General features: G+C 54.7%; 1 protein-coding gene across 4 annotated transcripts; it reads right to left on the bottom strand.

Moving 5' to 3' along the window:
* Positions 1-27657, bottom strand: LOC140912369 (integrin alpha-X). 4 transcript variants are annotated; one of them, XM_073346636.2, is made up of 30 exons: positions 27558-27657; positions 22375-22489; positions 22127-22233; positions 21850-21914; positions 21117-21231; positions 20544-20674; positions 20141-20286; positions 19530-19683; positions 17805-17955; positions 17359-17432; positions 16938-17067; positions 16635-16783; positions 14440-14580; positions 13923-14129; positions 13497-13627; positions 8961-9118; positions 8637-8791; positions 8341-8472; positions 7683-7756; positions 6328-6469; positions 5929-6042; positions 4405-4484; positions 4166-4249; positions 3936-4014; positions 3580-3687; positions 3258-3341; positions 2971-3084; positions 2667-2759; positions 2397-2507; positions 1-2206 (listed from the first exon to the last, which is right to left on the bottom strand). In XM_073346636.2, the coding sequence occupies exons 1-30, from the start codon at positions 27592-27594 to the stop codon at positions 2084-2086; spliced, it is 3504 nt and encodes a 1167-aa protein (XP_073202737.2). In that variant the 5' UTR covers positions 27595-27657; the 3' UTR covers positions 1-2083. The 4 variants fall into 4 exon arrangements, with proteins under 4 accessions (XP_073202737.2, XP_073202738.2, XP_073202742.2 ...); XM_073346637.2 differs by having other exon boundaries at positions 22127-22230; XM_073346641.2 differs by lacking the exon at positions 13923-14129.

Genomic DNA, 27657 nt, shown 5'->3' with positions numbered 1-27657 from the left:
TAAATACCTTACAGGGTAATTAGATTCAAAACATAGAGAATCCCTCTAGGCAAAACCTTAAGTTACAAAAAAGACACACAGACAAGAATATTCATTCTATTCAGCACAGCTATTTTCTCAGCCATTTCAAGAAATCATAATCTAACACATACCTAGCTAGATTACTTACTAAATTCTAAGACTCCATTCCTGATCTATCTCCGGCAAAAGCATCACACAGACAGACACAGACCCTTTGTTTTTCTCCCTCCTCCCAGCTTTTGAAAGTATCTTGTCTCCTCATTGGTCATTTTGGTCAGGTGCCAGCGAGGTTACCTTTAGCTTCTTAACCCTTCACGGGTGAGAGGATTTTTCCTCTGGCCAGGAGGGATTTTAAAGGGGTTTACCCTTCCCTTTATATTTATGACAGGAACACTCCAGACAAGTTGGTGTCAGCTCTGCCTATCCTGCTTGATGGACCATTAAGGACCATCAGCGATACAACTGACCCATTGAGAGAAGGCAGACACGCCTTATGACTCAGCAAGGTGTGCAGGGACATGCCTATGGACAGAACTCTGAGGTTTTTCCAGGCCATGTGGTGGACAGCTTGTCTTTGGGACAAAGGAAGAAAGACCACATGGCAAGAGAATATAAAAAGCTGCTGCAGCTTCTCCATCTGATCTTCAATCCTGCTTCTTACCTCTGGAGGGACTTGGCTACACTGAAGCTTTGAACGAAGGACTGAAAGACCCATCCCAGCTGTGGATGTTCTCCAGAGACTTGATTTGAACCTGCAGTTTATTCCATCTCTGCTACAAGCCTGAACCAAGAACTTTGACATTGCTGTATGCAATTGATTCCATTTAACCAATTCTATTTCTCATCTATATCTTTTCCCCTTTATTAATAAACCTTTAGATTTTAGATTCTAAAGGATTGGCAACAGCGTGATTTGTGGGTAAGATCTGATTTGTATCTTGACCTGGGTCTGGGGCTTCGTCCTTTGGGAGCGAGAGAACCTTTTTTCTTTTACTAGGGTATTGGTTTTCATAACCATTTGTCCCCATATTGAGGGGCAATGGTGGTGATACTGGGAAACTGGGGTGTCTAAGGGAATTGCTTGTGTGACTTGTGGTTAGCCAGTGGGGTAAAACGAAAGTCTTCTCTGTCTGGCTGGTTTGGTTTGCCTTGGTGTGCATAGAAACGCCAGCCTTGGGCTGTAACTGCCCTGCTTGAAGCAATTTGTCCTGAACTGATACTCTCAGCTGGGTCCCGCCTGAACCAGCATCATTACAATCGTGTCTAGTCTAGATGCGATAAATCGATCCCTGAGCGCTTTCCCGTCGACTCCGGTACTCCACCGCCAAGAGAGGTGCAAGCAGAGTCGATGGGGAGTGGCAGCAGTCGACTCAGCGCCGTGAAGACACCGCGGTAAGTCGATCTAGGTACGCCGACTTCAGCTACGCTATTTTCGTAGCGGAAATTGCGTATCTTAGATTGATCCCCCCCAGCGTAGACCTAGTCTAAGTCAATAGCCTCAAATCCAACTCTAAAAAGTTCTCAGGCAGCATTATTCTTACTTTGCTTATCTGCAAATTTTGATTATTAGCAATAGAAATATTTTGCCAGCAGTTTATGTGCGTGTGGTGAATACAACATTTCCCGATAAAAATCCAGTCCTTCCAAGCACAGTTATAAAGCTTTAACTTTTTGAATCTCAACCTCTACTGCCATTAAATAATTGTCTGACCTCCACATACGGCCCGGCCCCCCCCATACACATAAATTCCCACAACTGGGATAATCTGAATAGATAAAAATAGAAAAAAAAAGATGTGTAATACCCATAATTTTCCACATCAAAATTTAAAATCGATGGAAGTTTAAAAAAAGGCCGAAAAGAAATTTCAACATTTTCCATCAAAATTATAAAAAGACAAAGAGAATTTGCCCCAGCCTAATTTCAGTAATGATTGGCTCTAGTTGGCACTAGGATGCATTTTGTTGGTGGGAGGGTGTCCAGTGACCAACATAAGCGGGCAGGGGTGAATCTGGAGCAGCCCAGAGGGAGGCCAAGCTGGGGGCGTTGGCGCATGGGGGGCTATTGTTTGGGGACATCGGAAGCAGGGGGTTTGCCAGCGGAGGAGCTCTGGGTCGGGCCAGGCCCCTCGCCCTCCACAGCGTCCTCCATCATCTGCTTGTACTGGCGCTTGAAGAAGCCGAGCTGGAAGGAGACAGAGGGGAGATGGTGAGAGGCAGACAGAGACAGGCTCATGGTGGAGGAGCAGGAGGGATGGGCTGTGAGAACCTATGAAGGAAAAATCCTTGTACCTCCTCCACGAGCTGGGAGAGCCACAGGCCCCTCCCCGAGGGTGATGGGCTGTAGGGGAGGGTTAGAGCCCTGCCCCACTCACCTTGTAGAGGGCTGCTGTGATGAGAGCCAGCAGGACCAGGCCCCCCACGCTGCTGCCCACGATGATGGGCAGGTAGTTATAGACCGCGAAGCGCTCCACCACCGTCTGCACCTGGGGGAGAGGAGCTGTGAGATGGGGACCCAGGAGTCCTGACACTATCACACCAGACCCCACTTCCCCCCAGAGCAGGGACAGGACCTAGGAGTCCTGGCTCCCAGCTCTAACCAGTACCCGATGCTCTCTCTATCCCAGGCACAGTCACTCTGGTACCTGGCGCTGGATGAATCCCTCCTTCTGGGTGTATTTCTTCTCCTCGTATTCAATCTGGGCCTCGCTCACCAGACTCACTTTCTGCTGCTGAGTCTGGAACAGAGAAATTTACCGTCCCTGACTGGAAATGACACAAACCAGGCCGGAGCATCATCCCAGAGAGACCCAGAGAAATTTACAGGCCGTTCACACAGGGATCCCTTGCCCGGCACTGAGATGCAGCCAGCTCTGGGGAGGGGCTCAGGGGCTGTTCACACGGGGGGATCTCTTGCCTGGGGCCAGGAGGCAGTGGCAGCTCTCCTACCTGGGAGACCCACTGGAAGCTGACGTTCCCTTTGATCATGAACTCCAGCGGCTGCTGCAATTCCAGGGAGGGGATTCGGCACCGGATCTTCTTACAGGTGGCCACGGAGCAGTCCTGGGGCGGAAGGATATCGCCGGGTGAGGCAGTGGGCGTGCAGGGTTCTGCCTGGGCATAAGGGTCTCAGTCTGTCTATAGCAGGGGTCCCTCCCCCAGCCTAGCCCCCAACTCACTGTCTGTATTAGTGCCAAGGGAAGGGGCTGCTGGGACCTGCACTGGCCTGCACTCACCAGCAGGGGGCGCTCGCTCATCTGCTTCACAAGGTCCTTTGAACTGGTCGTTCCCACCTCACTGGTGCACTGAACCAGCTGGGGCTGGGGAGGGAGAGAGACACGGTGTTAATGGGGGCGGGAAGGGGACACGGGGTCTTTCCCCTCTATGGGGTGCCGGCTACAATCTGGCCCCAGGGCAGGGGACTGGCTGGCTCCAGTGGGGAGGGGGAACATGTGGCCTTTCCCCCCTAGGCATTCTGTCCCAGCAGGGGGCGCTGTAGGGCCGAGCAGGCATCACTGGGCCCATCTCACATACACAAGGGCAGGGAGAGGCAGGTACCTTGGAGGGGACGACCTCAGAGGCGTCCCACACCCGGACCCCGCTCAGCTCCACGGGGAACTGGAACGTGACCGAGATGGGGACGCTTCGCTGCCGCAGGTTCTTGACCTGAAAGAAACAGACTCGCTACAGGGCACTGCAGGAAGAGAACCCAGGAGCTCTGATCCCCAGCCCCCGCTCTGACCCTCAGATCCCACTCCCCTGCCAGAGCTGGGGATAGAACCCAGGAGTCCTGGCTCCCTGCCCACCCCCACCTTCATCTCTCTGTGCTCTAAGCCACTAAATCTGACTCAGGCAGTTCCACTCCCTCCCTCTTGCCCCGTCTCCCCCCTCGCACTCTGTGCCGTCGGCCTCACCTCGTATCCATGTGTCACTGGCATACTTGTCCCTGCGTCCTCGGCAGAGAAGTTGACGTACTTGGTCGACTCCTCGAGGCTGGGGGAGGAAAAGGACGGAAGGAAGGAGAGAGACGGGAGTGTGCTGGATGGGGCTGGAGAGTGGCGGTGGGTGGGGACGCTGTGCTGCAGGGGGCGGGGATGGGGCCCCAGCAGGGGGCGCTCTCCCCTCTGTCTCCGCACTGACCTACCTGGTGAGGATGACGAAGATGCCGTACTTGACCGGCAGCTCCGCCTGGTGAATCATGCGCTGGGTGATGGGGCCGCCATTGTCACTGGGGGAGGGGAGGGCAAAGGGGAGAGACGTGAGGAGACACAGGCAGATAACTGGCAGGGAGGCTGCATCACAAGCCACTGCCCTGTCCTGTTCCCTGCACGGCCCCCTCCCACTGCCCCCACCCTGACCCCTGGCCCTGCACGGCCCCCTCACCTGCTGGCCTTGGCCGTGATCTGCAGCCTGTCCCCCAGGTCAGCCTCAGAGGAGACGTCGAAGGTGGCGACGAAGACGGCCTGGAAAACACACGGGGGTGAGAGCTGCTGGGCTCAGGGCCTGGGGAACTGCCAGAGACTGCGGGGCGGGGGAGGCACAGGGGACCAGGGGGACTGTTGTATGAACTTAGAAGGAGGCAAAGGTGTTAACATGACCCTGTTCCTGTCCACAGAGAGCGCTAATCTGGTTTGGGATCCAGAGACCTCAACCCACTCTGTGCCATGGCAACACCCCATTAACCATCCTTTTTAGGACCCCAAAGGGGGGAGGGAACAGCCCCTCCCCTTCTCTCCCCCAGTAAGGCCTGATTTCCAGCCCCCCAAAGTCTGGCTCTTGGTTTGCAGCCCCGGCAGGGCCTGACTCCAGCCCCGGAGTGACCTCAGGGCTCTGTTTGCACTGACTCGCCGGGCTCCCCGGGGCACTTTCCCCAGCACATCGCTTGTCACGGGCTGGGCTGACCCCAGGGAACTGCCCCTCTCTGCTCCCAGCTGGGCTCACACGAGGGTTGCCAACTTTCTAATTGCACAAAACTGAACACCCTTCCCCCTCTACTGCCCCACTCCTTTTCTGAGGCCCCGCCCCTACTCACTCCAGCCCTCCTCCCCTCAGTTGCTCACCGTTCCCCACCCTCACTCACTTTCACTGGGATGGGGCAGGGAATTGGGGTGTGGAAGGGGGTGAGGGCTCCAGCTGGGGATGCGGGGTCTGGGGTGGGGTCAGAAATGAGGAGTTCAGGGTGTGGGAGAGGGCTCGGGGCTGGGGCAGGGTGTTCGGGTGCGGGAGGAGGTTCAAGGTATGGGCTCTTGGAGGGAGCTTGGGTGCTGAAGGGGTCTCAGGGCTGCGGCAGGAGCATGGAGTGTGGGGTCTGGGAGGGAGTTAGGGTGTGGGAGGGGGTTCTGACCTGGAGTAGGGAGCTGGGCTGCAGGAGGGGGGTTGGGGTGCGGGCTCTGGCCGGGTGGCGCTAACCTCAAGCAGCCCCCAGTTACCAGTGCAGTGGAATTACTGTGGGCTCCCTGCCTGCCCTGGCTCCATGCTGCTCCCGAAAGCTCCAGGCCACTAGGCAGCGGCGCGGGCAGGCAGCTCTGTGCAGTGCATGCTACCAACGCCCGGTAGGCACCGCCCCCACAGCTCCCATTCGCTGTGGTTCCCGGGTCACTAGGCAGAGGCGCGGGCCGGGGGGTGGGGGGTCAGCGCACAGAGCTTCCCTGATCTCCCCTGCCTCAGGGAGCTTCAGAGACATGCTGGCCACCTCCAGGAGCCCCGTGCAGCCAGGGCAGGCAGGGAGCCTGGCTTCGCCTCGCTGCACCTCCAACCGTACTTTTAACAGCCCGGTCAGCGGTGCTTATCGGCGCTGCCAGGGTCCCTTTTCGACCGGTCATTCCAGTCAAAAACTGGATGCCTGGCAACCCTCGCTCACACCTGGGGAGTTCACATGCCAGGGCTGAGGCCAGGGCCCGTCCCTACCTCAGTTCCACTCCAGAAGATGGGGTAGTTGATGTGGCAGGTGCTGTTCCTCTGAGTCTGTTCCTTGGAGCCCACGGCCGAGCTGCACTTAACGGCCACGGCCCTCCTGTTAGACTGACCATGAGAGACCAGCCAGTGAGAGACGTAGACCACAGCACCCCTGACAAGCCCCCTGCACACTCCCTGCAACTCAGCACTGCTGCCGAGCCCCCCCTGGCCCGCTCCCTGCAGCTTGGCGCCCCCCGCCGAGCCCCCCGCTCCCCACAACTCAGCTCCTCTATCGAGACCCCCACCTGCTCCCTGCAGCTCAGCAACCCCTGCTGAGTTCCCTGTCCACTCCCTGCAGCATGGCTCCCCACTGCAGAGCCTGCCCCTCATGCCTGGTGTTCGTTGGGGTACCTGGAGCAGCAGGACCCGGCGGTAGGACAGCGCGGCTGGGTAGAAGAACCGCACCGTGGTGCTGTAGGAATTCTCCCCATGATTCTGGATGGAGACGGTGGTGTTGAGTTCGGGGGTGACGCCCACCACCAGGGTGCTCAAGCTAAGGCGGGAGAAAGGGGTGAGCTTCCTCAGGGCAGTGCCCTGGATGCTCTGTGAACTTCTTCTATCAGTGTCCACCCGGGGACCCCAGCGCTGTGAGTTTCCAGCGGTGCATCTTCCCCACAGCAGTGCACCCTGTGACACTACGCCCCATATTCTTCATAGAGCTACTGTTGTGATATGAATATGGCATAACTAATTTGTATTTTATGCAAGATGGGTCACATGCGGTATCACTGGAAAGGTGATGATTTACTGAATGTGATTGTCCTATTTGTTTGGGGATGGGGCTCAAACAGGGAAACAAAGGATTCCCACCACATGTAAATCCTATATAAGGCAGGGAAGTGAGTTTATGGGGCTGGTTCTTCACTAAATCCCTGCCGAAGATGACTGCTGAAAATACCTAAGATTGATCTGGGGAAGAAAGGACTGGACCCAGGCTAGAAGGTGTCTGGCCGGTGAAAGGAATATCTGGGGTTCGAAGCTGCAAGCAAGAGTGGTTTGTCTACAAGAAACACTGCAACCTGCTTAAAACAACATTTAGGGTGAGAAATTACTACTCATAGCCAGTTTCTTTAGTGTATTAACCTTAGTTTGCATGTTTGTTTTATTTGCTCAGTAATCTGCTTTGATCTGTTTTCTATCCCTTATAATCACTTAAAATCTATCCTTTGTAGTTATTAAACGTATGTTTTTTTTCTCTCAACCAGTTTGTGCAAGTCATAACTGGGGGGCAAAAAGCTGTGCATATCTTCCTCCACATTGAGGGAGGGGGTGCTTTTCATGAGCTTACGCTGTACAGTTTTCTGTGTGGCGCAAGACAATACAATTTTGGGTTTACACTCTTGTGTGTACTTGCGTGCCGGACAATTCCCGAGCTGATTCTTCCCATGCAGAGCTGATTTCAGTGTCTGTGTCTTTCTGCAGCTGGGTGTGTCCCTACCTGGGTGTGTGCTAGAGGAAGCTTGAGGGCCTGGCTCAGCAGAACAGTGTAAGGGAGACCAGGCTGGTGGAACCAGCGGGCTCACTGCTATCCCCAGTACATCAGGGGGCACCCCGGAGTGGGAGGGGGCAACCCTTCTCAAACCCCCATCCATCAGCACTGGAAATCTAACAAGATCTCCAGCTGGATGTTGAAGATCCGAAGTGTGATCAAACCAAATGTGTCCCACCATGGTAGGTGTTTTTGGAGGGAGGATTCAGTGATTTACCCAGAGAAATTGAAGGAGATTTCTAACTGGTCATCGCAGCGGTCATCTGTGCCACAGTCCTTCTGAAACGGGAGCTGGTTGGAGACCCAGGAGAGCAGGATCAGAGTGGGTGGGGAGGGGTCTGCAGCACCACCTGCCGGAGTGACACTGAGGGGACCCAGGGACCGTCCTGTTACCCCAGCACCTCCCAGCCCCCTGCACTGGAGGACAGATAAACCCATCATCAGCCCCCCCACCCCACCCTTCCTCCTCACCCTCTGCCCAGCGGCAGTTTCACACTTCTAGGAGTGCCGCGACTGGAGGACTGGCCGGCTCAGGGGGATGGGGAACAGGACATGGGATCTTTCCCCTTTAGGGGGCCCTGGCCAAAATAAATATTGACAATTGTCTAGTAAAAATCACATTTTTTAGCCAAAATATTTGTTTCTTTGGACAGAAATTTTGGGAGCTTTGAGGAGAAGTTGGAATGTTCCCATGGAGGGGAGATGCCGAGGCAAACTCAGCATCCATCTGTCACCCTCGAGTGGCTGCGCTGTGTAAAGAGGATTAGGAGGCTGCTGCTGCCTCTGAATTTACCAGACTCTTGCATTCTAACCCCGCGGTCACTGGTTCAATCCCTGCAGCAGACCCACCGCGGGGCCTGGCTCTGGCAGCTTACCAAGCCTGCAGACACCGTCGCGGAGTCCTCGCTCAGGATGGGTTTGAGGTTGCTTGCGGTAGGGATGGGCTCCCCCATCAGGATGTAGTTGAGACGCAAGGTTATGGGGGTCAGGGTGTCCTCTGGGCAGAGCTGGGGAGACAGAAAGACATGTCAGGCTTCTGAAGGGAAAGGGGGGCTGGGGGCTGGGTGGGACCAGGAGAGAGGTTTGTTCTCTGGGTGATTTGGGAGCAAGGGGCAGAGTTGGAGGGGCAGACACAGTGGGAGGGGAAGGGGTTAGGACCCCCCACACTCACAGAAAACGTTATCCGGTACATCTCACATCTCGTCTTGATGCCAAGCCGCAGTTCCCTGCGCAGGACAGGGCCGGTGGAGTTGAAGGTGGCTCGGATCTTTGTCCGCCCGGGGTCCAGAGCCAGGCTGTACTGGATGGTGCTGGAGATCCTGTCACCTATGGGGAAGGGGAAACGGGGGACAGAGAAGTTGAGAGCAGGAACTTCAAGGGGAAATGGGACACGGGGCTTTGTCCTTCTAGGGGGTGCTGGTTCCGATCCATCCCCAGGACAGGGGACTGGCTCACTCAGAGGGGAGGGGAATGGCGGGTGGGGGTTTGGTCTGACCTAGGCTGTCCCTGGTGGTCTTAGTGACAGTGAAGCAGACCTCTGCCCTGCTGGCCTCCGTGTTGAGCTGCTCCTGCCCCTGGCAGTTGAAGGCTGAGGTTGGGATCGTGTGGGGCTGGAAGCTGATGGAGACCCCAACTCTGAGCACCGGCCGGGACCTGCCATGGGAGGAACAGAACCATCACGCAGCTGCTCTCTGCAATGGAGCCAGGCCCCCTCCCTCCCCTGAGCCTCCCACCCAGCCTGGATGTGCTCACAGCACCCCAGGGAGATGGGTTATGGACACGCAGCTCTGCTAGAGGAGATGCTGGGGGGCAGAGAAGGGAGCAGCAGAGCTGTCCTTGTGCCATTCTCCAGCTGAGGGCAGCAGTCACAGACACTCACACTCAGAATACTAAGGCCTTGTCTACACTGTAGAGATTTTTTCTACAAAAAGCAGCATTTGTCCACAAAACACTGGAGGTTTACACACGACAATGTGACTTATGGTGACAAAACTCTCCTGTTTTGCCGACAACGTAAAACCACCTCGACGAGAGGCTTCGAGCGTTTTGCGGCAAAGCTTTGTCGACAAAGTGCCAGTGTGAAGACTGCGCTTGGTCATGTTGCTGTGATTGGCCCCCAGGAGGTGTCCCACAATGCCCTTCCTGAGAGGGTGACCAGGTGTCCGATTTTCAAATGGAACAACCGGTCGAAAAGGGACCCTGGTGGCTCCGGTCAGCACTGCTGACCAGGTGGCCGTTAAAAGTCCGGTCGGGGGTGCTGCGGCTCTAAGGCCGGCTAGTCCCTTCCTGTCCTGGCTGGCACTGGGCTGTGCCCCAGAATTGGCCAGAAGGTCCGGCCTCTGGGGCAGGGGGGCACGTTCTCTGAGTGCTGGCTCTGCACTCCCCGGCCAATGGGAGCTGGGGCCGGGGGGAGGGGTGTGCCGGTGGCAAGAGTGGTGTGTCTTCAAAATGGGGCAAAGCCTCCTGTCCCCCCACCTAGGACCCAGACCTGCTGGCTGTTTCTGGGGTACGCATGGCAGTAGGAGAGCCTGCCTTACCCCCCCCGCCCCCACTGCACTGCTGAGCAGGAGCCACCAGAGGTCAGTCCATGCCCCAATCCTGATTCCCAACCCCGTGCCCCAGCCCTGAGCCCCCCCCACCCAGAGTCCCCTCTTGTACTCCAAACCCCTCATCCGTAGCCCCACCCCAGAGCCAGCAACCCCAGCCCAGAGCCCTCACCCCCTCTGCACCCCAACCCCTTGCCCCAGCCCAGAGCTCCCTCCCACACCTTGAACTCCTCACCCCGTCCCCACCCCATAGACAGCACCCCCAGCCCACAGCCCTCACCCCCTCCTGCACCCCAACCCTCTGCCTCAACCCAGAGATGCCTCCCTCACTCCAAATCCCTCAACCCCACATCCCAGCCTGGAGCCCCCCCTACACCCCAAACCCCTCATCCCCAGCCGAACCCCAGATCCTGCACCACAGCCGGAGCCCTCACACACCCCAACTCCCTGCCCCAGGCCGAGCCCCCTCCCGCATCCTGAACCCCTCATTATTGGCCCCACCGTGGAGTCCACACCCCCAGTTAGAGCCCTCACCCCCTCTCACACCCCAACTCCTGCCCCAGCCCAGTGAGAGTGAGTGAGGGTGGGGGAGAGCGAGCCACCGATGGAGGGGGAATGTAGTGAGCGGGGGCGGGGCTTTGGGGAAGGGGGAGGGCAGGGATAGGGCCTCAGGGAAGAGGCAGGCATTCGGTTCTGTGTGACTAGAAATTTGGCAAATCTACGACCTGACCGCTCTAATCAGCGGTTCGAACCCTGCTGCTCTGCAGCCACAACTTCAAGACCTACAGGCAGATTTCTCATGGCATATGTGAGAAGAGCTACAAATCGGGACACGGTGCAGTGCAGAGCGAAGATAAAGGAGCTGAGGCAGGCGGACCAGAAGGCAAGGGAGGCAAACCCTCGCTCCGGTGTTGCAACAAAGAGCGGCCGCTTCTACAAGTAGTTGGACACCATCCTAGGTGGCAACCCCATCTCCACCACCAAGAGCCCCGTGGACACTTTGATGGGGCGGGAGGGAATGGAAAGTGGACCTAACCCTGAGGACGAAGTGGTGGATGAGGAGGTCAAGTTGGAGGACGTTTTGGACCCCATGGCAGGGTCGTCCGGTACCATGGTGAGTCAGGAACTCTTTTCCACTCCAGAGGGGTGGAGCCAGTCCCAGCAGTCTGTCTCCGGCAAGCACGATGCAGGAGAGGAGACCCCTGGTGAGTGATCTTTTTGAGCAGATACTGCTCGATTACATGGCGGACAGCTGTCCTTTGCTCTGAATACTGTAGTGGTGGGTGAAGGAAGAGATAGAAATGTGCAAGACCAGCTTTCCCTGTGCAGCTTAGCAGTGCAGCAGAAGAGGGTGCTGATGCACACCTAGATTTCATGGGAATCCTCCAGAGAGATCTCTAGGAAACTACCCTGGAGGTTCTTGCCAATCCTCTGCCAAAGGTTCCTTGGCAGAGCTGCTTTGTTTCTTCCCCATTGTAGGAAATTTTCCCGCACCACTTGGCAATCACTTGTGCAGGGACCAAAGAGGCACCCAGGTGAGCAGCCTAGGGACCTGGTCTGAGCCTGGATGCAGGCAGTAGATGTGCCCTTGCTTACCCTCAGGAATGAGCTATCAGCTTCACTGACATCCGCCTGTGGAAAATGGTGGCAGAATTTACAATATTGTCCCCAGTCCCCTTCACTGATCCTCTGAAAGCATCATCAACACCCTTTGCCCCATTTTGAATGTCCACCCCGCACCTAGGCCATACTCACCATGTTTACGGTGTTCGTTGAGATGTGTGCTTGCCAAGGTACATTGAGAAAGTGATTGGTATGTTACAAGAGGTGTATTTTACTGTAATGATTCAATGCTGTGCATGAACTAACTGTCATGCTTCTGTGCATTGTTTCTTGTGCATCTGCAGATGTGCCATTCAGGGGACCCCACTACACACCGGCGGAGCACCTACTCCAGATAAGGAAGCAACCAAGCTGGAGCAAGGAGGACGTGTTCAGAGAGGTGCTCCAATCCTCTGAGTCAGAAAAAAAAGAACGCATGGTGCTGAGAGAAATGGAAAGATGGGACAGAAAGGAGTGTGAGGAGTGCACTCTAAAGGCCCATGGGAGGATGATAAAAGTAACAGAGGAGCCCTGGGGCTGGTGCTAGTGGGGGCTGGCCTGCAGCCAGGGATGCCAGGCAGCTGGAGCTGGTGCTTGCATCACCCGCTCAGCGCTCAGGGCTTGTGTGTGTGCGTGGGGGTGGGGTGGGGAGGGGGGCTCTGGGCTCTGGCAGGGAAGGGTGGGGTGTGTGGGGTAGAGCCCTGAGTAGAACGGGTGGGCTAGGCCAGGGGATAGCACCCCCAAGCCCCCAGTTCACCGACCACCCATGCCTACACATAGTGATTGTTGCTGCTAGTAATATTTACATGCATTCTAGTCATTTGCTTACTAGAAATCCCAGTCAGGAATCAATGCAAGTGCTAGGTCAAATAAGATAATTGAGTTTAATGAAGCATGGCAGATTGCTGTATAGAAATACACATTACTGGTTCGCAATCTCAAAATCTTGCCTCAGTCAGCAGTCAGCTATGACCATTGAATTCTTTTTCTCACTTAGATCTAACCTGCCATAAAGGCATCGCTAGCGCGCTCTTAACCTGCCAAAGCACATTCCAGGAGAATTCTGCACCTACTCAGCCTATTGTTGAAGCGCTCCTTGCTGCGGTCCAGGTTTTCCCGAGTAAGGCTTCATGAGCCATGGGTGTAAGGGGTAGGCTGGGTCTCCCAGGAACACTGTGGGCATTTCAAAATCCCCCACTGGAATCTTCTGGTGTGGAAAGATTACTCCTTTACTTGCTTACTCCTTTCTGTACAGACCAGAGTTTTTTAAGATGCGTGCGTCATGCACCTTCCTGGACCACCCTGTGCTGATGTCAGTGAAATGCCTGCAGTGATCAACAAGTGCCTGCTATACCTCAGAGAAGTACCCCTTCCTATTGCTGTACAGATTGGGTGCTCACGATGTACTGCCTGACCAGCTCCGGTGTGTTCAAAGCAGTGACCACAACAGTAGAGAGCATTGCGGGGTCCATCCTTTCACACAGAGATGGCGGGCGCACAGTAAACAGGGGGTGTTAAAATGCCGCTAAAATTGGTCAGAAGCCCATGGAATGCTGGGACAGAAAACAATGCATCATGGGACGTTGAGCGAGCACCCATGAGGTGCTGCGATCCACTCCGCCTTCCCACAATTCCAAGCGGCAGAATGTGGCGAGTCGCACCCTGGGATAGGTACCCACCCAGAGCCCTGCTCTCACTGTCAGTGCCAGACCACCAAGTGTGGATGCGCTCTGCCAACACAAGGAGCGTAGTGTGAACATGCAATAGCGGTGAAATTATCGCGCTTCTTAATCGCGGACAGAACTTCTATCAAAAAAACTCTGTAGCGTCGACAAGGCCTGAGACTACCATGTGGAGCAGCGCAACGACACAGAGTAACTCACCTCAGCAGCAGGACCTGCCCTTCTGCCCCCACCGCGATGTCTGGCAGTCCGTCCCTCGTCAGGTCTGTCCCACCACTGACGGCCTGGCCAAAGTAGTGCAGCCTGCTGGGAAACTGTGACCCCTCGATGCGCTGTGGGGCAGAGAGAGCAGCAAGGGGTGGGAAAGGGGCGGCTGTTCTGTACAATGGGCACTAGGGGGCTGTGGAGAGTGAGGGGTGGCTGTACTGTACAATGGGCACTAGGGGGCAGTGGAGGGTGAGGGGTGGGAAAGGGGTGGCTGTACTGTATAATGGGCACTCGGGGGCAGCGGAGGGTGAGGGATGGGAAAGTGGCAGCTACAGGCTAATAGGCACTAGGGGGCTATGGGGCCCCATCATGTCTCTTCGGGGCTTTCTGGTGACCCCTTCTCACATGGGCTGGGCTCACCTGTCTATACTGGGGATTGAGGCCTCCCTTTTCCCCATGGAAGATGTACAAGGCCCCGCTATTGTCGCTCTCCATGGGGGCCCCGATGGCCACATCCGTCTGTCCATCCCCGCTGATGTCCCCGATTTCGGACATGCTGGCCCCAAAGCGTCCGAACGCCTGCCCCATCTGCCCCTGCAGTGTCTTGGTGCAGATCAATGTCATCCCCTGCAGGCCCCATCGAAGGAAACACATGGGGAAAGGATCAGCACTGACTTCCAGCAGAGAGTACCCCTGTCCCTACTGACCGTCTTTCCCTCTCTCTGCAGCAAAGCGCTCCTTGGCACCGCTCTGGGGCATCGGGGCCAACTCTGACTGGCAGGGAAAAGCTTCCCTGAATGATTCCCCCCCATCCTACTTCCTGGAGCACCGCGCCTGTTACTGCCATGCTAATTGTCCCAGCATCACAACTGCATGGCAGTGCAGGCAAAGAACCCCAGGCCATCCATCTTCCCCCTGGCTCCATCCTCTTTCTTACCGGCCAGTTAATCAGGCAGTTATAGACCCGTCCTCCATTCAGAGGTGTATGGTACATGGGGGCTCCGATTAGAACCAGGTCCGTGTTCCCATCTCTGTCGAGGTCCACAGCGCACAGTGTACCCCCAAAATATGAGCCAATCTGGAGAGGCAGATAAGTCACCCCTTTCATTTAGTCACCTCCTCCTTCTTCTCCCGCTGGGACCCTTCTCACCCTCTGGGGCTGAGGATTCAGTCCCAATCCTCATTCCATCCCCAGTCGCACCCTCTCGCTGCACAGCGGGTGGTGCTGTTGCTGAAAGTGTTCTTGCACAACGAGGCAGCTAGATCTCGGAGAGACGCTGAATGCTAGTTGTGGTGCAGTTCTTTCTAGCGGCTGTTCTAGCTCGAGTAAAGTTTATTCACTGACTGAGTCACTCTTGTAAGTTCTGTTCTGCTGGAACGTATAGGCAGTTAGATCTTGGAGAAATTCACTTCGTTAGTGTAGTGTGATCCTTTTCGAACACTGCTGCTATCACTAGTAATGTAATTTTCCTTGCCTGAGTCTCTCTAGAGCAGATCCACAAAGGTACTTATGTGCTTAACCCCCAGACTTAGGTGCACTGTGATTCATAAAACCTCTGCATGGCTGCTGCTGACCCTTTAGGTGCCTAACCTGACTTGGTGCCTATGTTTTTGCAGTAGAAGCTCCTTATGTTGCTGCCTCAAGGGCAGGGCATGTGCACTCCTGTCTTACTCTAGGCAGCCAGTTGCCCATTTCCCACCACACCCCAGCAGGATCCACAAACTGGGGGAAAACAAACGCTCTTCCACCTGTAGGGCACCATCTGGTACGTGTGGTCAGAGGAGAAGGACTTGAACAGGGGTCTGCTATTTCTTAAGTCAATGCCCTAACCCCTGAGCTGAGCGCTCCCTCGGTCTTGCCTGTTAAAGTTATTCCATTTTAATTGACTAATTAAATATCAGTTGGGCTGCACAATGTGTACAAATCACAACCACCCTAAGGCCCAGTGGTGAGGGCACTCCCTGAGAGACAGCAGAGCCCTGGTTAAAGCCTTCATAGAATCATAGAATCATAGAATATCAGGGTTGGAAGGGACCCCAGAAGGTCATCTAGTCCAACCCCCTGCTCAAAGCAGGACCAATTCCCAGTTAAATCATCCCAGCCAGGGCTTTGTCAAGCCTGACCTTAAAAACCTCTAAGGAAGGAGATTCTACCACCTCCCTAGGTAACGCATTCCAGTGTTTCACCACCCTCTTAGTGAAAAAGTTTTTCCTAATATCCAATCTAAACTTCCCCCACTGCAACTTGAGACCATTACTCCTCGTTCTGTCATCTGCTACCATTGAGAACAGTCTAGAGCCATCCTCTTTGGAACCCCCTTTCAGGTAGTTGAAAGCAGCTATCAAATCCCCCCTCATTCTTCTCTTCTGCAGGCTAAACAATCCCAGCTCCCTCAGCCTCTCCTCATAACTCATGTGTTCCAGTCCCCTAATCATTTTTGTTGCCCTTCGCTGGACTCTCTCCAATTTATCCACATCCTTCTTGAAGTGTGGGGCCCAAAACTGGACACAGTACTCCAGATGAGGCCTCACCAATGTCGAATAGAGGGGAACGATCACGTCCCTCGATCTGCTCGCTATGCCCCTACTTATACAGTATGCGCTATGTATACAGTATACTTATACAGTATACGCTATGCCCCTTCTTCCTCATCAGGCAAAGCAGGGACTCAAACCAGGGGTTGTTCATGTCCTAGGTGAGAAATCTAACCACCATCTATAAGGGAGGCCCTCCCTCTTCTCCTCCGGCTGGTTTGTGAAGATCGTGGTGGCTCTGAGCCTGCCTACTCGATGAGGCCCGACATTTGAGTTAGGTGGAAGAGTGCCTCCCTGAAGCATCACAACGCCTAAGTCCCTTGGTATGTCTGGACCTCTGTCTGTATCGGTCTCATGAGCTCTATCTAGACTGTAAGTGAAGGTAACAGCAGTGGGATATTGGAGAGAAGCTGAATGTCAGCTGCGGCGCAATTCCCTAAACCAGTCAAGTTTATCCCCTGCCTGAGGCTCTCTGACTGAATCATTCCTGAAGGTGAATCAAACACAAATATTACACCATGTCAAAATCTTACAGGCTTCCTCCAGCCCTCTCTCTCTCACACCCACACTCCATATTACCAGTAACGCTCCCCATACCTGCTCTCCCCGCACCTCTGATGTGGGTGTCCATTTCCCACCCTTGGTATCTCGGAAGAACAGGACGACTTTGCCGGCGTGTTGATAGCGAGGGGCCCCGACCAAGTAGCTGCTCTGCCCATTGGCTGTGATGACCTGAGACGAATAACCTCAAAGGAAGAGAGGGACGTGGGGAGGTGAGATGGGAAACAGCCCTACAACAGTGCTGCACAGAACTTTCCCAGAACTGAGATGCAGCCACCTCTGGGGTGGGGCGCGGGGCTGTTTAAAAAGGTAAGGGAAGCTCGGTGGGTTTGTTCTTACCGAGGTAAGCATCATTCATGTCAGTGGAGGTTCTGGACATGTTGATGAAGCTCGGCTTCCCGCTGTGCCCATATAGGTATACCCCACCGGACCAGTCATAGGCTCCCACTGCTCCCAGCACAGGCCCGTCCTAAATCGACAGCGATGGCAAAGGGGACCGATTACAGGGAACAGACAGCACGGCGTGTATTTACTAGACACAGCCACCACTTGCAGCACAGCGCCCCCTAGCATCGTGCTGGGACACTGGGGTCAGTGCTGATGGCCAGGGGAGTGAGCACCCCCTACTGGGCCCCCACACCACTCGCTGCAGCATAGAGCCCCCTAGTGTCTGCCCTTAGTGAGAGGGGGGGTGCCCCCTGCACTGCTCCCACAGGACTCTGGGCTCCAGGGACACACCCTGGGGCCAGGCGTCACTCACAGGGGACAGCAGGGAGCTGAATCCTTCCTGGGACATCTCCAGCTGGAAGGAGCTGCCGCTCTGGGACTGGGTGCCTGTGGGGAGAGATTGACAGACAGACACAGGAGAGATCATCATAGACAGTAAAGGCGCCGTGTCCCATTCCCTGAGCCAGCCCTTCTCCCCACCTCGAGGCTGGATTGGATCGAGCGCCCCCTAGAGAAAAGGCCCCGTATCCCGTATCAGCCCCTTGAGCCACCCAGTCCCCTGCCCGGGGGCCCTGGATGAGAAAGGCATCAGGGGCATTTAGGGAGGAAGATTACTGGATACATGTTGAATGGGGAAAGAGAGAATATTTGGGGCCTATTTGGGCTCTGGATTTCCAGCAGCTCCCCGTCCCATCTTGGCCTTGAAAACCGATTTCTAGAGCCCCAGGTCCAGTGCGGCCGCTCCCCTGGCTTTGGTACCTTCGATACCGAATATCTTCTCCTGCAGCTGGTTCTGGATGCTCTGGAGGGCATCAAAATTGTCCACCCGGAAGACGTGCTCCTTGGTGGGCTCAGAGGCGATCTCCTGGAGCTCCCGTTGGGCAGTGTCACTGGAGAAGGCCTCACCAACCTTCACGGCGTAGAGGGAGGTACAGGAGAGACCAGGGCATGGGCGTCACTCAGCCCAGAGCCCTGGGCCAACACCCACCCGCCCCGAGCCCTGCTGGGCCCTAGAGAGGCATGGCTCAGCCAGCACCATGTGCTACTCTGGTAAGTGGGGGGTGGCGGGCCGCTGGAGCCTGGAGTTATGGAGCCTGCCCCATTTCAGCACCGAGTTGTGTCGGTTGTACCAGCAGCAGGGCACAGGGGTCTCCTTGCCATGGGGATTGTCAGCGCTCTGGGGCCCAGCATGACTCAACCTCCAGGGCGTAGTGAGGGGTGAGTGCGGGCAATGTCTCCGAGGGACACCTCAGGGCAAGGGGTAAAGGGCCGGGACCACTGCGCTAGTCCGGGTGGGTTGTGTGCAGTCAGTTCAGAGGTGGAGTCAGGCACCTCCCGGTAAGCAGCAGACAAAGGTCGAACAAGATCCAATGGCTGGAAACAGAATTTACACCCATTCAGATTGGAAAGAAGGTCTCAGGTTTAACTGTGAGGGGAATTAACCCTTGGAGCAGCTCACCACGGGCCGTGGTGGATTCTCTATCCCTGGCAATTTTTATCTCAAGACTGGCTGGTTTTCTAAGAGATCTGCTCTGGTTTCAGCAGGGATTAGTTGGGGGCAATTCTCTGGCCTGTGCTCCACGGGAGCTCAGACTAGATGACTGCAAAAAGTCACTTCTGGCCTGGGAATCTATGATTCTAAACCCGAGTTTGTTGATGTAGGACTTACGTCGACCTAACTCTGTAAGCGGCCTTGCTAAAATGTAGCTCCCACCCCTGTAACTCATCCACCACACCGACTTCATAACTCCACTTCCGCAAGTGCCGGTGCACTGAGCTCAATGTAGTCAGGTCGGTGCAGTGTCCGCATAGGCACCACATTGCTCATATCGCCTTGGGGCGCTGGCTGTCAGGGCCCCACCATGCCCCGCGCTGACAGTTAAGTCGATACAAGCGCTCCTGGTGTGGATGCGCACCACCAACAGAAGGAGGATAATGTGCACATGAAAAAATGATTGAATTACTGAGGTGGCTGTGTGACAAGGTAACTTAAGTCGACTTAAGTTTGTTGCGTAGACTTGCCCTTTATCTTGCTGCTGATGCTCATTTCAATCTCTTTGGCTCAGCAGTTTCATGGAGATAAATGTCAAGTGACTGACACCAGTTTGGGGAGGATCAGAGCCGTTGTTTGAGTCCCAGGTGTGTGCAGAAAAAACTATTAGAACCGGTTGATTTTGCTGTTTAACTGGGGGGCTGTATGTCAGGAGCCCCTAGTTCAAGTGACCCCAAATCCTAACCTGTGTCCCCATGAGGAATTCCAAATTTCATGGCAATCTGAGTCAGCACGTGGACCGTAGGGCAGGCAGAAAACCCAACCTGTAACTAGACAGCTCTGCAAAACCTGAACAAGAGAGGAGCTCCAGCTCTCCTATAACGTCACACGTTGACCCAGTTACAACCCTGGGTCAGTTCTTCTCCCTTATCTAATGGGAACCTGGACATGGGCTCAGATCCCTACTAGTTCTCCACACAGCCGCAGCTCACCCCGATGGCGTAGCGGATGATACCAGCTCTCTCAGCCTCAGGGACGGTGTCTGAATAAGAAAGTGGGTCGTTGTATTTCTGCCCATCTGTGATCACAATGAGAACCTTGGTGGCCTCATCCCGAGTGCCTCTCCCAGAGGTGAACAGCTCCAGCCTGGAAAAGGGGCGGGGGAACGCCTGGGAGGGTTATTGATACGTAATAACACCTAGCGCTCGTCCACTGCTTTGGCATTACAGATCTCAAAGTCCTGTACAAAGGAGGCCACTGTCATTGCCTCCATTTAACCAATGGAGAAACTGAGGCACACGGCGGGGCTGTGACTTGCTTAAAGTCACTCAGCAACAGAAACTCAGAGCTGGCAATAGATCCCTGGAGCCCTTGCTTGCAGCATCTCCCTCCCCGCTCTAACCTACTAATGCCCACCCACCTCCCGGAGTGGGGACAGAGCCCAGGAGTCCTGATGCCCAGCCCCCCTGCTCTAACCACTAGTCCCCAGTCCCTTCCCACAGCTGGGGATAGAACCCAGTGGTCCTGAGTCCTTTCTCGTAGCTCACATGTCCTTACAGCCCATTCCCTGTGGAGTCAGCACTGGGAGGAGGGCAATACCTACACCACTTTCCGGATGGCTGTGGCCGTGTACGTCGTTCCATGAAGCTGCTCAATCCTCCAGACAAGGTGATCGGGGTCATGACTTCTCCTGTATTCCATGAAGTCGAAGTGCAATTGAAATTTATTGGAGTACTGCATGAGGGCGAACTGCAAGGGGAGGCGGGGAGAAGAGAGAAAAACAACCCCAGGGGTGGAGGGTAAGAAAAGCAGGCGTCAGACTCAGTTAAGGGCTGAGGCAGTCGGGACGTAGTGGTTCTGTTGGAATTTTTTCCTGGTTTTGGATGCAAAATCCTTTACTGCTCCCCCTGCAGAACAGCGCCCCCTAGAGCTTCACTGGGGCTTTGGGGTCAGCACTGACTGTGAGAGGCAGGGTACGTAGTCAGGGTTCAGCTTCTGCCCATTACCTGCGTGTTGGTGCTGCGGAAACGCTTCATGATCTCAGCGAGAAACGCCTTCATTTTTCCAAAGTCCACAGGTGCAATGCTGCCCGAGCCGTCAATGAGGAGCGCTATGTCTGTGACATGTCTGGGGCACTCTGAGAGTGACAGGAATGAAGTACGTCCTGACTCAACTCCACAAACATGGGAAACCCAACAGAAAGAGCTAGACCAGACCAATGGGCGCATCTAAGCTGATATCCCGCCCCCTGCTGGCCACCCCGATCAGACCCCTTCGGCCCCCCTGTTGCAATATCATCCCGTCCCTGCCATGAAGGGGTCCTGAGAGTAGACCATGACATGCACTGGCATGAAAAAAATACACCCTTCCCCCTCCCAGAGCTGGGACAGAACTCAGGAGTCCTGACTCCCAGCTCCTACTGACATCCTGAATCAAACTAATGGGCCCACCTAGCCTGGTATCCCAACCCATATCAGACCCATCTAGACCCATCTCCCCTCCAACTTCCCATGTCCCTTGTACCCACCCGTGACCCCAGAGCATAGGTCCCCCCCCCACACCCCTGTGTCACCCCTCACCTGGGTGGGTGTCTGGGATGCGCTGGATCTGCCGGAGGCTCTGGTCCAGGAGGAAGCAGTAGCCGTTGACGTACATGTTCTCCCCGCAGGCCCGGTGCACCGTGGGGCCGCACACCTGGGGCACGAGAAGGCATGAGGTCAGTAGGTGCCCCTCTGAACAGAGCACTGAGGGTGGGGGAGCCAGGGGTCTGGTGGGGGAGCCAGGGGTCTGCTCCACAACCCTATGGGTATGCAGGGAAAGCCCCTGCCGGGGCAGACGGGACCCACATGAGGGCATCACCTGGTTCCAACGCTTTCTGCTAGTTCACGCACAGTCACTGTCGCCATGGCGACAACCCAGTTACAATGCTTCCTGCTACATCAGCTTCCTGCTTCCTTCTAGTCACTGTCACCATGGCAACATAAGCCAGTTGCCTCCATCCCTCACAACATCATCTCACGGGGTCACTGTTGCCAAACCAAGGATACCTGGCCACCGCCATTTCCCACTGCATCCTTGTGCCCCCCCTCCAGTTACAGGAGTTACCAACAGCCCTCGCACAGTTATCATGTAGTCATGGTGATGTCACCCAATTGTCACCTCTGCGTCATTGCTCCAGTCACGCTGACACAGCCCAGTTACTACCGTCCATGAGTAGTGGGGTTTTGGGGAGGGAGCTGTCCCCTGGAATGATGAGGGAGTAAATGTCGGACCCCAGTCCCAGCACCCATCTCCCCTGAGTGTGGTACCTACCAGGAACTGGGAGCCTCGGGAAGCCAGCGACAAACCGAGGGACATGTTCATGGCATCGGGGGGTCCTGACAGGGGAGAGAAGCACACCAGGGTGAGCAAATAAACTCCATTCCTGTCCTAGAGCGGAGGAGAGAACTGAGGATTCCTGACTCCCAGCTCCCCCCACTCTAACCACTAGACCCCACCCCACTCCCTCCCAGAGCTGGGGACAGAACCCAGGAGTCCTGACTCCCACTCCAATCCTCTTGCTGCACCCCACAGCACAGGGTGCCCCTACTCTGGATGAGGATCTCCTGGCAGCGTCTGGAACCCAGGTCGCACTTGTAGACTTTGCCAGTTTCATTCACGCCTCCTATCTGCTGCGGGGCCCCGACGATCAGCCTGCTGGGAGAGAGCAGAGGGGGGTTAGGGAGATGCCCCATCACTCCCAGGGGAGTGGGTCCCACGAGGGGCAGCCCAGCCAGACAAGCCCCGTAGTATTGGGCAGGAGTCATGTGGGGCCCTGAGCCCAGGTTAGGCCCTTACCCCCGAGTGCTGGCACTCCCGAACTGCACCACGCTCTGCCCAAACCCCGCTGCTGCCTCCTGGAAGGTGATGGGTCCCTCCACGTCCACACTGAATTCACGGCTTGGGGCCAGCACTGCAGGGGTTGAACAGTCACCAGTTAGAGCTTTCCCTATGGAGAACGGGCCAGTGTTTGGGGCTGAGGGGTCGGCTCCTTCTGGCTACGGGACTGAATTCCACACACACACACCCCGCTCTAACTCAACAAATCCCACTCCTCTCCCAAGCCAGGGATAGAGCCCAGGTGTCCTGACTCCCAGCTCCTCACCACCTGCTCCCTAGTCCTCAAGGGCCATATTATGCAAATCATTCCCTGCATTTATTTGCATAGTGCCAGTTACTCCCGCTTAAAAATAAATATCAAGAGTGGAGCTAATGCTGGTGAAGGGAGCCCTAGATTTGTCTCCATCAGCTTCCCTGACGCTGATCCATAGCGGGTGCACTTCCTGTCGGGGTACCAGGGTCAGATCAGAGACTTCATAGACTGATAGATTCCAAGGCCGGAAGGGACCATTGTGATCGTCTAGTCTGACCTCCCGGATAACACAGGCCAGAGAACTTCCCTGCATTAATTCCTGATTGAACTACGGCAGGTCTTTCAGAAAAACGTCCAATCATGATTTTAAATGTCCAGTGATGGAGAATCCACCACAACTCATGGCAAACTGTTCCAAGGGTGAATTACGCTTCCTGTTAAAAATGTCGGCTTTATTTGCAGTCACGAGCCAAGTCTGCACTACCACTTACGGCGGCAAAACTTGTGTTTCTCAGGGGTATGAGACAACCACACCTCTGAGCGACATAATTTTCGCTGGCATAAGTGGCAGTGTGCAGAACCCTGTGGCGGCAGGAGAGCTTCTCCCACCGACAGAGCTACCACCACTCACTGTGGTCGTTTAATTACGTTGACCGGAGAGCTCTTTCCTGTCGGCACAGAGTAGCTACACGAGTGATCATACATCGATGCAGCTGCATGGGTACAGCTGTGTCGCTGTACGATCGCTAGGGTAGGCATGTCCATTGTTTGCCTATCATCAACGTTCAGCCACTGGATCGTGTTACCCTTTATCTGCTAGGTTGAAGAGACCAATATTAAATATTTGTTCTTCTCATAAGTACTCCTAGACTTGGGTCAAGCCACCCCTTAACCTTCCCTTAACTAGATTGATCTCCTTGAGTCTATCACTATGAGGCAGGTTTTCCAATCCTTTCATTAGTCTCATAGCACTTCTCTGACCCCTCTCCAATTTATCAACATCCCTCATGAACTATGGTCACCAGAACTGGACTCACTAGTCCAGAAGGGGGTAGCACCAGGGTCAAATACAGAGGTAAAATGCAATAGAACCTCAGAGTTATGAACACCCCGGGAATGGAGGTTGTTCGTAACTCTGAAATGTTCGTAACTTGAACAAAACATTACAGTTTTTTCAAAAGTTTACAACTGAACATTGACTTAACACAGCTTTGAAACTTTACTATGCAGAAGAAAAATGCAGCTTCCCCTTTATATTTTTAGTAGTTTACATCTAACACAGCACCATACTGTATTGCTTTGGGGGCGGGGCGGGCTCTGCTTCTGCCTGGGTGCGTACTTCTGGTTCAAATGAAGTGTGGGGTTGGCTGGTCAGTTCCTAACTCTGGTGTTCATAACTCTGAGGTTCTCTTCCTGCTCGAGATTCCCCAGTTCATGCATACACGGATTGCAACAGCCCTTTTGGCCACAGTATCACGCTGGTAAAATTTGTGTTGTGGGAGCTGAAGCTGAGACCCACTAAACTCATGTCACACAAGAAACAGGCAGTGGATGGCAACACTGAATCCCTAATGCATTTGGGTAGCTAACTCCCCGCCATCCTCTGTGGGATTGGCTGGGGGAAGTGGGTGAGTGGGGAAACCCCTTTCCAACTGGCTGATCTTCCCCACATCCCCCACCTCCTGATAGCCAATCAGGGCTGCTGCAGGAGGCAAGCAGAGGTGAGAGGAATTGTGGGAGACAAGTAGGGAGTGTAAGAATCTCTCCAGTTGGCTCTTCTCTCCTCTCCCCTGGCCCTTCTGCCTTCTCCATCCCTGCAAGCCCAGACCTGGGAAGGAGAGTCGCCTTGGAGCTGCCCCCTCCAGGGTGGGAGGCTATAAAGACTGTCCAGATTTGCAGGAGGAGCAGATGTGGGGCAAGGTGGGGTGCAGAATTGTGGGGCTGGGGGGTGAGGTTGTGAAATTGTGGGGCTGGTTGGACAAAAGGGGTGCTGAGAGGGTGGGGGCAGGCTCCCCCAGTCTTCCCTTCATCCCTTTTTAGGACACATCTCCCAATGTGCCTCAAAGTCCCCAGTCCCAGCCTCAAATCTCTCATTCTCATTCTCAGCCAACACAACGTGTGACCTCCCCCCATGCCCTGAGAGGTCCCAGCTTCACAGACAGAGGAGACATGACCTTGAATGAGGAAGAAGCTGTGGTCGCTTTACAGCAGGACCATGCCAACCACATCCATTTCCTGCCCACCAACCCCAGCCCACATCTTACCAAGCACACGTGCCCCATGGAGAGTGAGAGTCACACCTCCCCCCATCCCCTCCCAGAGAGACCCAACAAGTGGCCACATCTCAGTGCTGGGTGAAGGAATCCTTGTACAAACAGCCCCCAGGCCCCACCCCATAGGTGGCTGCATCTCAACGCCGGGCAAATAACTTCAGGGATTCCATGCCTGCAAAATACGGATTTCATGTGCATTATAACATGTTTTTTGGTGTATTATTTTCTAGTAAAACCACCTCCAGAGAATGAGAATTATAATCCAGTGTCAAAACAGAGCCCTCACCTGCATATGCAAATAGATCCACACCAACTTCAGATCATGCCCTTCACTGTTCATTGCTTACCAACATAGCCTCTTTTACTCTGTTTAGGTTGGCACTGGGGGCCTGTTTCACACATTTTAACAATTTCGCTAGCTCATTGCTCATTTGTGGCCAGTACATTCTCTCTCTGGCTCTGCATTGATATTTCTCCAGTTCCAAGCGTCTTTCATGTCCTCTTGTGAGCATGTCAGCTTGTAACATCTTCGGCACCACTATTCTATTCCCTCTAAACAATATGCCATCACTAACAGACAGTTCTGCTTTGAACTGAAAATGTGGAGTTGATCAGGAATGTCCTGCCCACCTGAGGGTAATAGTGTTAATTACCCTATGTAAAATCTCATCATTAGCTGTACCCTTAGCAAGTTCATTCCAAAACCTTTCTGAGACTGAGCACCAGACCCCACTCCCCTCTTAGAGCTGGGGATAGAACCCAGGAGTCCTGACAACCAGCCGCTCCCCACCAGTTCATTCAAGTTTCCTTTGTGTCTAGCCCTGGATGGCCATTTTATGCAAATTGCCCATGCATTCATTTGCATAGCAGCAGAAACTTCCATGTGAAGAAGAAATCTAAGGAGTGTGTTTAGCACTGGTGAATGAAGCCCTTGATTTATCTCTTGCCGACCTGGATTCACGGGGGGAGAGGGACTTTCTGTAGGGTTGCAGGGGCAGATCAACCTTCACAGAATTACAGAATAGAACGCCAGAAGGAACTGCTGTGTTCATCTGCCCTGACTTCCTGTGTAACAGGAGCCAGAGAGCTTCTCTAAATTAATCCCTGTTTGAACTAGACTGGAACATTTAGAAAAAGATCCAATCTTGATGTAAAATTGCCAGTGACGGGGAATCCACCACGACCCCTGGTAAATTGTTCCAGTGGTTAATTCCTCTCAGTGTTAGAAATGTTACGTCTCATTTCCAGTCTGAAGTTGTCTAGCTTCAGCTTCCAGCCATGGATCATGTTACACCCTCCTCTGCTAGATTGAAGAGCCCATCATCAAATATTTGTTCCCCACGCAGGTACTTATAGACTGAGATCATCACCCCTTGGTCTTTGCTTTGTTAATCTAAATAGCGATAGACTCAAGGAGCTCAATCCATCAGGCAGGTTTCCTAATGCTTTGATCATTCTCATGGCTGTTCTCTGAGCCCTCCCCAATTTATCAACATCCTTCTTCAACTGTGGGCACGAGAAGTGGCAGAACAGGATTCCAGCAGCACTCACATCACGAGCAAATACAGAGGTAAAATAACCTTTCTGCTCTTACTCGAGTTTCCCCTTCTTCTGCCTCCAAGGATTGGCCGCAGCATCGCAGTGGGAGCTCCATGGCCCAGGCAGTTCTCGGTCTCTCGACCGAGTCTGTCAGCTAATGCAGGGTGGCCTGGTAAGCTTGTGCCATGGGAGCCTGAGCTGAGACCCACCAAACTCATGTCACACAAGATACACCAAACAGCCCATCAGTGGCAAGAGTGAATCCCTAACACACAGCGTGGCCATCCCTCTGCAAGAATCCCCTGGGAGCTGCCCCCTCCAGGCCTGGGAGGTAGTAAAGACCCCCCAGAGCTGTAGGAGGAGTAGATATGGGGCAAAGCGGGATGCAGAATTGTGGAGCTGGGTGGGTGGGGCCTGGGGACAAGGGAGCTGAGGGTGGGGGAGGAGCTGAGGTGGCCTCCCCCATTCTTCCCTTCATCCCTTTTCAGACCCCATCTCCCAGTCTGTCCCCCCTGCCCAGCCCATCCCCCTCACTCTCAGCCACCCCAAAGTCAGCCCCCTCCATTCCCTGATGGGTCCAGGACTCACAGAGAAGAGAGATGTGACGTTGAAGCAGCGGGAAGTGGCTGTGGTTTAACAGCAGGATTGCGCAATTGCGAACACTGCATCCACTTCGCATCCGCTGGACCCTCGCCCCACATCCTACCGAGCACACACGCCCCACAGAGAAGGGGAGTCGCACCTCTGACCCACTCCCATCCCAGAGAGTCTGGGGGAACAGAACACAGAGGGAACTGCACCCAGGAATACTGGTTATCGGCGCCCCCCATCCCTCCTCTAAGCCACTAGAGCCCCATTCCCGCCCATATTTGGGGAGAGAACCTAGGACTCCTGATGCACAGGTCCCCCGCTGTAACCCACCAGACCCCACTCCCTCCCACCCGCCCAGAGCCAGCCAGGGATAGGACCAGGAGTCCCGACGGTCCAGATGCTCCCATCCCCCTGCCAGAGGGGTACTCGCCGGGCACCCATGTGGAGGAGCCCAGCATTTCCCAGTCCCTCTGGCTGGCACTTACCTGCGCACAGGTAGAGGAGCAGAGGCAGGGGGTCCATCCTGTGCTGGGTGAGGGGTGTGTGTGGAGCGGGGAGTGAGAGGTTCAAGGGCAGTGCCTGGAG

Source organism: Lepidochelys kempii, chromosome 6 (assembly GCF_965140285.1).
Source record: "Lepidochelys kempii isolate rLepKem1 chromosome 6, rLepKem1.hap1, whole genome shotgun sequence".
Taxonomy (NCBI): domain Eukaryota; kingdom Metazoa; phylum Chordata; order Testudines; family Cheloniidae; genus Lepidochelys; species Lepidochelys kempii.
Note: the sequence above shows the minus strand (reverse complement) of the source record. Positions and strands in the feature narration are given on the sequence as shown.